Source organism: Xyrauchen texanus, chromosome 40, assembly GCF_025860055.1.
Source record: "Xyrauchen texanus isolate HMW12.3.18 chromosome 40, RBS_HiC_50CHRs, whole genome shotgun sequence".
Classification (NCBI taxonomy): Eukaryota; Metazoa; Chordata; class Actinopteri; order Cypriniformes; family Catostomidae; genus Xyrauchen; species Xyrauchen texanus.
This window is the reverse complement of record NC_068315.1, coordinates 7,743,871-7,754,436: the sequence shown is the minus strand read 5'-3', so window position 1 is coordinate 7,754,436 and position 10,566 is coordinate 7,743,871. Positions and strand designations below refer to the sequence as shown.

The 10,566-nt window shown below is 36.6% G+C and overlaps 1 protein-coding gene across 1 annotated transcript; it reads right to left on the bottom strand.

Moving 5' to 3' along the window:
• Positions 1 to 1,496: 1,496 nt before the first annotated feature.
• LOC127633255 (inward rectifier potassium channel 2-like) lies at positions 1,497 to 5,005 on the bottom strand. The gene has a single exon (XM_052112205.1). It carries the CDS (start codon positions 5,003 to 5,005, stop codon positions 3,728 to 3,730), a length of 1,278 nt encoding a protein of 425 aa, XP_051968165.1. The 3' UTR covers positions 1,497 to 3,727.
• Positions 5,006 to 10,566: the final 5,561 nt, after the last annotated feature.

Genomic DNA, 10,566 nt, shown 5'->3' with positions numbered 1-10,566 from the left:
TATTTTATTTCTTAAGGTTGTATACTTGCTATGGGTCATTAAGATGAAGAGCTGAGGTGCCAAAGAGATGCTTTAAGTGAAAAGGAATGTTACGGAGACTTTCTGTGTGTAAATGATGCTTCTAATTTATATCTCACAGCAACATGACTTATGACAACATAAGTTTTAGGCAAGTTCTTGAACATGTGGCGATGGCCTGCCTTGTGATACAACTGACCTCTGACGACTTTTTTTGTTGAATAATAGCATAGTATCTCCTGAAACCATAAAAAGTACAAAGGACTCTTTGAGAGAGAAATACAATATAATTGAAAGAATATGCATTTTTCTAGGTCAAGAGATGAAGATGTCTTCAAAGAATATTATGACAACTTTATTATAGCTGTCTGTAACAGTTACAATGTGAAAGCTTTGGGAAGTTAACGCATTACTTGTTCAACTTTTTTATCAACATCAAAATTTTAATGAATTTCAAAGTATATATTTTAGATGCTGTGATTGGTCAATTTGGACCATTTTAATAACCTTTTGGCCATAAACAATTCGTTTTAAATGGTCCTGCGGTTGTAACTATAGCAGCCTGGTCTCATAAAATGAACGTCACTCTATGCATTTTTGCAGACTGACATTTACGAGCCGTTTTCTTAGTTTAAATTCACACTAGAGGCACTACAACAACTGTGGGTTTTATTTATTGTCACACATTTATAATTTTTTACTCTATTATTCACCCCCTCTATGTTATGACATAAAAACACTGTTACTTTAACACACGATTTCAATAATGGGACATTTTAACACTTGTACTTGGACCCACCTACATATACACACTTATTCCTATGATTGGTAGCTCACTTGATAAAGCATTGGACTGTTGATTCTACCAACAAAAAAATGCATTAAAGAGAAAGTGGCATAGAAGCAGCATGAAATAACTTTGTTCTTTCAGTAAATGTACTTTTTTTTTAAAAACTATTCGTTAGGGTTAGATGTTGGTTAAGGGTAAGAATTTCTGTTTTGTTAAACTCTCATTTATCTTTCTGGATACTATTGGTTAGGTTTTAGGTAAGAGAGGTACGTTTTACTTATAACAACATACATCTAAAATTCAGCTTATAAACCATGGCTGATCACAGCCTCATTGCGCTCAGTTTTGTCACCCTGCGCTGGATATTTCACTTGAAAACTACAGCCAAACGTGTAATGATGTATGTAATTTCAGTTTTGCAAAAATGTTGCTATATTCACGTAAATGTCATAAGACCACGCTGAAATGTACAAATATTCCATGTTGTCTCTCATTTGTAACACCATTAAAATTTCATGCATAATGAATCTTAAAGAATTTGCAAAATGCTGTTTGAAATAGTTTTAGATTGAGGATAGCATGTCAGCTACCCATATATCAACATTTAAAGTGTTTTGGATAACATTTCCAATGCTTTTCCAATATCTATTTAAAGAGATATGAATCCAAGGAACAAAAGTTTTGACCATTCAATCTTTTTTTATTGAAAAATGAAATAAAATAGCATGTGCAATAATAATCACAATAATAATTATAATAATTATAATAAGAACAACAATAAGATTAATCATAATATAAAAATCTGTACATTCCATTGTTTTTCTTTATTCAGTACAATAGGGAAGACTGATACAAAATGACTGCAAAAAGTATGAGGATATTTACAACACAGAGAATGAAATGCTGCCTATAGACCATCAGTAATTATAAAGAGCACTTCCTCCCCATTAGCCAACAGTTGCCAGTACACATCAGGCTAACTGAAAATGTGGCTGTTCATCAAGTGTCTCTTGCAAAATAGATGTCAAAAAAAAAAAAAAAAAGATAGATAGATAGATAGATAGATGAAACAGTATTAGCAATTTATCCTCTTTTGTATGTGTAACACAGCCGTATAATGTGCAGTATTTATTTGTATTTTTTAAATACCCTACATTTATTGTCTCCTTTTATAGAGCTTTCCGGAGAACATGCTCTAATGGTCGTTTTGCATTACTTTAGGTATAAAAAAAAAAAAAAACAAGGCTGAAAACATTGCAATTAAGATTGACAAAGCAATCAAGTGTGATGTGACATCTCAAGTGCACATTTTGTGTGCAAGTGCGGTTCTGAGCTCAGATTCTGTGTTCTGATTGTCTTTGGATCACAGTACCACGATCTCAGTCTAATTACAAAGTCCTACATACCCAGTCCTTGGTACACATGCCAAATTAGTCATTTGGGTTGTATTGCAGTTTACCAGGTAAGACAAGAGGTTAGAGTTGATTAAGAAATAATGAATGATTAGACAGGTTTAAAGTCGGAAGGGAGAGTGGGCTGCTTTCTGTCCTTCTTTTAAATAAAACAAAAAGTACATAAACCCAAACCTTTCGACCCTGGTACACTCACACAGTTTGTAAATGAAACTACTTGTAATCCATGCAAACAGAACCTTAAATCTAAAGGTTTCCTAGCAGTACTTTCAACCCAAACACTTATGTAGCACTAAACTGTAGTAACACTGAAGTTATGGGAAAAAAACAAGGGTTTTACTGTTTGTAAATAAGGCCGGCTAACCTGTAGCAGTCTTATTTCCTATGGGCTTTGTTATTCTGTTATTGTACAATACACATTTGGATTTGAATAAGAAAATATCTGATAAAATAAACCATCATGTGCGTAAGCAAACAAAACAATTCTTTTAATTTACAAATATTATTTTTACTCCATGTTTTGACTCCTGTTGTATTATGTCTGAGAAAAAAAAATTGTTTTGAATACTCTTTGGTTTCATCTAAAACTCTATAATATTCAACTTAGCAGCACTTGTAGAAAGACATTCATTAACATGTTCACTCTTTTCATCCCTGCAGACACGATGACTGTGATGCCTCACTCTGATACTGATTTAAAGACCCTGTCCGATTTATCACAATAAACAGGCATGTTCCTGTGCGTTCCTCCTCAGAAAGCCTGCCTTAGGATAACCTGAAATAAACTGCAGGCTCAGCTGACTTATATAGAAAGGAGTAAAGGGAACGATGGGATAATTAACTACACAGTAGAATCAGGACTTTAATGTCCTTTTATACTTAAGACATTGTCTAACTGTGCATTTCTCATTTGTAGTCCTTCTGTGCTGAAGGTGGAGTGGTATTTCTTTAAATTTACCTTCTAATGTTATTTTCTATATATTGTAAATATAGAGCATTAATGTATTTTTTCCGTTTTCAACTATTCAAATTGTCCAATTGAAATGAACAGAACTGGGTACATATTAATTTTCAATGCAGACATCAAATCACCTTTTGTAGCAGCATGCGTGAATGGCTGAAAATGATTTAAAATATGTGTCTAAGCTCAAATTCATTCTGACATCACATTCAGCCAAATGCACAGGGCTGCATGCCTGCACATTTTCAAGTTTTGCCTACCAGTTACATCCTCTCCACTTCATGTTGTATAGAAGCAACAGTCTAAAAGGTAGCCTAATTGGGTAACCCACTCTTCCCCATGATGTGCATTCTTCATTAGCCGTGCAGTGCCTCTATGCTGTTTTTAACCATGCATTTTCATTAGAACACTCTTGTACAGTTTCTCTGTCGATTCCTCCTCGCAACTGTACCGTTAGCTTGAGTCTGCCTCACCAAAGGGCTCAGTTCAGCTCAATGTGCCTGTTTGAAGAGGTGTCTGTTAAACCTTGCCACATTTTCTGCACAGTCATATTTCAGATTCCCGCCTCAGTGGCCGTGGTTCTAAGGTGGCTTGGCTGTGGTCTGAGTCTGAGCTAGTGTCGGTGTTTGTTCCTACAGGCCCCATGCTATCCCCGTTCCCTTCCTCTTTGTCCTCTTTGTTTGAAAGGGCCACCTCGTTCTCATAACAAAAAGAATTTGAGTTGGATAGGATATATTTTTTCTCAGCAAGGTCCCTCGCACTGCACAGGGGAGTGCTTGGCACTTCATAGGTCTTGTGAAAGCGAGAGTAGTCTACTTTGTAATAATTTTTCTCCTCAAAAAGTACAGGATCAAAGCGGTGACCCCACAGGATCTCACTGGCCACGTAGGAGCTACGGCACTGGGTGGTCATGGCAGTGGCCTCCACCATACCTTCCAGGATCACTACGATTTCAAAATCAGAGTTTTCCATTTCTTGCTTGCTCATGTCATAGAAAGGACTGACCTCATCTATCTCATGAACGATTGTAATAGGTGACACCAGGAAGATGCGATCAATGCCACTGTCAAAGCCCACGTCAATGTCCATCTGGTCTAGAGGGATAAACTCGCCCTCAGCTGTGGTGCGAGATCGAAGAAGTTGAGCCCGAACGTGGGCCTCTACTAGATGGCTTTTGCGCAAGTTGCCCACCCTCCACATGAGGCATAGCTTATTGTCCCTCATGGCCACTGTAGCGTTGTGGCTGAAGACCAACGTCTCATTCCTCTTCTTGGGCTTTGCCATCTTTGCCATCACAGCACCGATGATGAAGGCGTCAATGATGCAGCCTACAATGCTCTGAAATACCACCATGAACACAGCGATGGGACACTCGTCCGTAACATAGCGATAGCCATAGCCGATAGTGGTTTGCGTCTCAATGGAGAAGAGAAACGCAGCCGTGAAGGTGCCTACATTCGAAACGCACTTCGGACTTGCATTTTCCAGGTCTCCATGGAATATGGCAACCAGCCAGAAGATACATCCAAAAAACAGCCACGACAGCAGGAAGGCCAAGCAGAAGATGAGAAACATCCATCGCCAGCGAATGTCCACGCACGTGGTGAAGATATCGGCCAGGTATCGTTGACTCTTCTCACTGACGTTGATGAACTGCACATTGCAGTGTCCGTCTTTCTTGACGAACCTGCTCTGGGTCTGGTGACGGGTGTGCACCTTGGTCTTCCCGTTACCATACCCATTTGGCACTGCAGCAGTGGCCAACTTCATGCCGTCCTCCTCTGATGACACAATGCTGTAGCGGTTGGCCCGCACACTTCCCATCACCTCAGGCTGGGAGGTCTGTGCTGTTTCTGCTTTGGAAAACAGTCTTAGTTTCTGGAAAAAGCGTTGGAGAAACAGTTTTGAAACACTCACGGGGACCAACACAAGCAGGAAATAGTGGGGTTTTTCAGAGCTGGACGCAGGTGGCGTCTCGTTGCTCCAGTTGGACCTTTCGATTGAAAAAAGGTCTGAAGGCCCAGAGATGGTGTGGTCACTTATTTCTCATCTGCTCTGGTGGTTTCATCAATCAAACTTCCTATCAGGAACAAGAGACAAGATATAATGGTTAGCGTTAGTTGACAAAAACCTTAGAAATACAAAATCACTACACTACAGTCACTGCAGTTTAATCAAGTGTTAACCCTCTGGAGTTATAGAATAGAAGTACAGAATTTCTGCACCACATAAATCAACAGAATTCCATTGGACGACCAACAGAAAGTCACGCCGATGTTGCTGTGTTGGGCAGGTCAAGACGCTCAAACAAATTGAGCAATATTTTGATAATGCCACAGAGCCAGTGTTTAAAATTTTCACGGGATGATCAATCTAAGAACGGCTTACTTTTACTGTAGTTGTCTTTGCATGTTAATATGGAATAGGAGAAAGCGTTTAAAAATGGAAAAAAGAAATTGCACACATCACCTTTTAAGATCTCTTCTCTCAGCCTCAGTTTGACTCGAAAGTCTTTCTAAATTAACCCAATCACTAAAATTGAATTTTTGGTTCAACCAGCTCACGTGTCTCTGAGAGCAAACGTGAGGCACATAATTCTCACCCATTCTCAAATCTCAGCTTGAACTGATAAATTTGAACACTGATTAAATCACAATGTTAACATTTCCCTTTGAATTTAGTATCACATGTAATAATACTAACATTGATGAATGGTATGTGATTAATCAAAAACTCATACTTTGAAATTTAAGAGCACCCTGACCATTCCTTTCAGATTTAGAAAAACATAACAGTAATGTATGCCAACAAGGCTTCACTCAAAATGAATAAAATAACAGAACTTAACCCAAAACCATAAAGTAAGTCCACAGAGTAAATTGTGAAGTATGCTTGTTTGATCATCAATTATTTTTGTTGGCTGTATGGTCATGTCAAGATAATTTATCATTTGACTTTCCAGTAACTCCATTGGATCTTGTGGAAATGTACAATTACATCATATGTCCTTATGCCATATTATAATTTCAATCACTGAACCATTTTTAAGCTTCCACAGGAAGCAATTGTCAATTTGTCTTTATACAGAAATATATATATATATATATATATATATATATATATATATATATATATATATATATTTTTACATATTGGCATTTTACCAGACAGTGCCCACCATCCCTTGTTAATGGCATGCCAACCAGTCGGTCCATGAGAGCTCTCTCTTATACTGTATAGTGTTATTTCCCACAGGACAATTAATAATACCCGTTTTCTTATACTGCGCTAATCAGAGTTTGGGTAGATGGAAAAACGTTTTGCTCAGTCATGTATGTCCCTTGAGTCCTGAAATCTTTAACACCTGTAGCTTCTTTAAAATATTCTAGTGAATCTACTGAACATTAAAATACTTTTAATGAGTCTTGCAGAGATGTCCTCACAAACATTCCAGGTTTGAACCAACTGAAATTGTTATTTGCAATCTATTTTTTTGTTGTTGCATGTAAATAGTGCTGTGCCTGTTCCATGCAGATCTTTAGAAATCACTTAACTTAAGTTTGAGTCTCAAACATGAAAAGAAACCTGATATTTTTATCAAACGCAATCGTTTGCCAGACCTAAGTCAGAAATGTCCCAAAGCACATAACAAACTGATCTATTGCTTTAATGCCAGCAAAAGGTAATAACAACAAGCTAAGACTGGTTTTCTGGAGGGTGCATAGTAGGGACTGATACAAGGCTTGTTGACTTGAGAGCTCGTCCTTTGGGACCTCATCTTCTCTCTCAGCAGTATATTGACAGCCCTGTGTCAATTCTTTGGGGAGGGCTAAAACACAACTCATTAAAGCTCCCATTCTGCCTTCAATGTTCCTAGCAACCATAATGAAAAGAAAGGTTATTTTTTATCATAATCACTAGATACAAACAAATCAGAAGCTGAAAAGAGAGAGAGAGCAAGAGAAAAAGTGAATGACAAAAAGTAGTTTAGAGAGTTTGAGAAATTTAGGTATATAAAAAATTACTAGGTTTAATTTTCTCCTTATTTAGCAATACGAATTCTGCCATCTAGAACAAAATCAAGCCGTTTATTTCTTTTGGTCTCTGGCTTGTTCAGATTTAATTCAACATATTTGTCTTTTCCTAAAGACTGTTTTCACATGTGGTCTCTCTGACATTCAGATCAGGAGCAGGTTGATAGATTGCATTATTTCTTACATGAAATAATTTGACAGTGTTTATATCCAGGAGAGATGTTTATTTTGATGGTGTGAAACAGTTAGGACCAATGCAAATTTTTACAAAAGTCTACATTCTTTTTGGTGATCTACGGAGTTAATAGTCCTAAAATATCTCTGCTTGCTTACATATTTTAGGGAAAATCCTCTTGCCTTATTATTCTTGTTAACATTATGTGGTGTGCATAGTCTTGACAACCCATTTAATCCTCAATTTAGCTGTCAATTGAAATTCGGTGGGTGTTTAAAAGGCAGAATAGACATACTGTGCATCTGTCAGGCTACTGACGCCTGACAACTGCTGAGCGCAGCTGTGCGCCAAACAGACAATAGTACACACTTGGTAACAGTGAGTTTAGTAAAGCAGACTATTAAACACAACAATAGACAAGAATGAACATTTTGTGTTATATGCAAAAATATGTGCACTGCAACAATAAACCCAAATGTTACAATCCTGGGGCATATGGAGCCAACAGGTGCAAGAGAGAGAGAGAGAGAGAGAGAGAGAGAGAGAGAGAGAGAGAGAGAGAGAGAGAAAGACATTCCTACTTCCAGTCTTACTTCTTATACAATTTGGAGATACCCAAGATGTTGTGTCAATTATTGTGTATGTTTGAACAGATCTTTAACTTCAGAAGAAACAATACAGTATTGATGACATTTCTCACTGAACTGTCATGTGTTTCTAAAGGCCAGTACTAAACTGTAATGATCAGCTCTTCATTCAACAGCTGCCACATTCAAGTCTTGCCTTGCCTTTAGCTTTCTAAATGAATAAAAAAAACTTCGTCAAAACTAACACAAAAACCTGTGTTAATAAACAAAAACTTAATATAGCCAAGCATTCAGTGTTTATTAACTGTTACATAAAATCATGCATTAATGCATACATTGTATTAATTAAATGTCAGTAATGTGCGACCTTACCAAGTCATTTGTAAATGAAGAAACGGTTCTCCTATGTATATCCCACGATATGTTTTACTATCCACAATGCCTTCTCATTGATGTTGTTCTCTCCACGTATGGTCTTGAAATATTCAAAGATAAGAACAGAAAACTTCACATTTCTCCTAATATGCTGCCTGCGGTAACTCATGTGCTGTGTCCACTAGGCTTCAAAGCCGTTTAAATAACAAATACCGGTAAGACACGCCCACTCTCTTGAAACTGACCAATCACGAGAGGGAGAATTTCACGCGCGGATAAAGCGATGTTCTCAGGCTAGAGAGCAAGTGAAAAGAGAAGCTCAGGTGAGAGAGATTAAACTGTGACAAATGTGTCTAGTTTTCAAGAATATTGCACAGACGACAAAATAAATGGGCAATTCACAATTGAATGTAGGATTTGTAGTTTGGTACGTGCTTATAACGTACTTTATAACGTAACAAACAAAGCATTGGGTTCACAGGGTAGACTATATGTGACATTAACATGTTTATTTGAAGCCAAATGTACTTATTCTTCTAATATTCATACCTGAAATATCTTATGAAGTGATTTTGTTTTCACAAAAGAAAAAAAAATGCTGTATAAATCTTCAGAAATGTGCTTATTATGTGTGTAATTTTAGTTTTAAGTATTTTGTTGACTGACTGATATTTACGGGGACTTCACCCAAAAATTGTAATTCCGTTATCATTTACTCACCTTCATATTGTTCCAAACCTGTATGACGTTTTTGCATATTTAGAACACAAAAGATGTTAAACAGAATGTTAGCCTCAGTCACCAGTCACCATACACTTTCATTTTACGGAAATAAGATGCAATGAAAGTGAATGGTGACTGAGGTTTGCATTCTGCCTAACTTCTTTTGCGTTTGCATTTTTTGGTGAACTATACTTTTAAACTTTGATATGGTCCCACCTTCTGCAAATATTGAATATTTAGTTACATACATGGCTATTAACTGTGGCTATTATTTTATATAAATTAACAACTATATTGTGGTCTTTAGTCTAGATTTTGTCATTGTAAAAAACAAACAACCTTTTGGTATGGATTTTACTTTTTCTATGCATGGACTTTTTCAGATCTATCTGGTCATTCCAAAAAAACAAAAACAAAAGAAAAACAAATATATAAATATGCATCTATATAATATCACAACCCAGAAACTTTGTTAGTCTTCAACATATATATCGGATGTGCATTGAATTGTTGTAAATCACTTACACAAGTCCATTGTGAAATAAATGAATGATAATTTATTGTTCAATCAGAGAAATGCTCCCCCTTCTCTTTATAAGTGGTCCAGTGAAAACCCAGTAGTAAAGGCCTATGCCCTTCCCGGCTGCTGCGTGTCACCCACTGCTTACTTATTATAAGTAATGAGCCGTGCTCAAATTTTATTTGTGAAGCTGTTTCACAGGGCTTATTTTAGTTACTTTCTTGTTCAAGTCTATAAATAATACAGTCTATTTAAAGGCAAAATGTGGTGCGTGAGCTGTCCATCCTCTGTTTACCTTTCAGCCTAATTTGAGGCTATGCTTGGACAGCACTGAATCCAACCACAAGGTGGAGGGCTGGAGAATTCACTTTCTGAGGAAAAGCTCCCAATACTCAGTAATTCAGTTTTATTCACTCGACTGGACATGTTTTTTGTTAATACCTCAAAGATCATACATGCCACTGTTTTACGTCCTGGTGTATTTTAAAGTGAACATCCTGGGCTTGTCTGTGATGCAAAATGTTTGGGGAAGTGTCCAATATGATGACATTAATGTATGATTTAATGATAATTAAATGTTATAAAAGAGTAATTGACAAATACTTAGTTGAAAAATGCTAATTGACAAATACAGGGCATGTTATATTCCATATGATTTTAAAAAGTATTTGCTAATTATCTTTTAATTCTTACGCATGTGGTTTTATTTATTATTAAACGTGGTCACATGTGAATTGAGAGTCTAGCAATATTTGTAATTTTTAAATGGTCAAAAAAGTCACAGCACCTAAAGTACAGTCTCTTACACTCATATAGTCTTAATTTTAACCTAGTCTTTATTTAAAAATAAAAACTGCATGCACTAACACCTTAATGAGTTAAAAAAAATCTAAACTGTGGGTCTCGAGAGGGTGGATCTTTTTGTAGGTATACACTATACATGTTAGCACTTCAAAAACTAAATGATAATT

Excerpts from the sequence above, each read along its gene's own strand:
- LOC127633255 (XM_052112205.1), bottom strand. The coding sequence starts at position 5,005 with ATGGGAAGTGTGCGGGCCAACCGCTACAGCATTGTGTCATCAGAGGAG.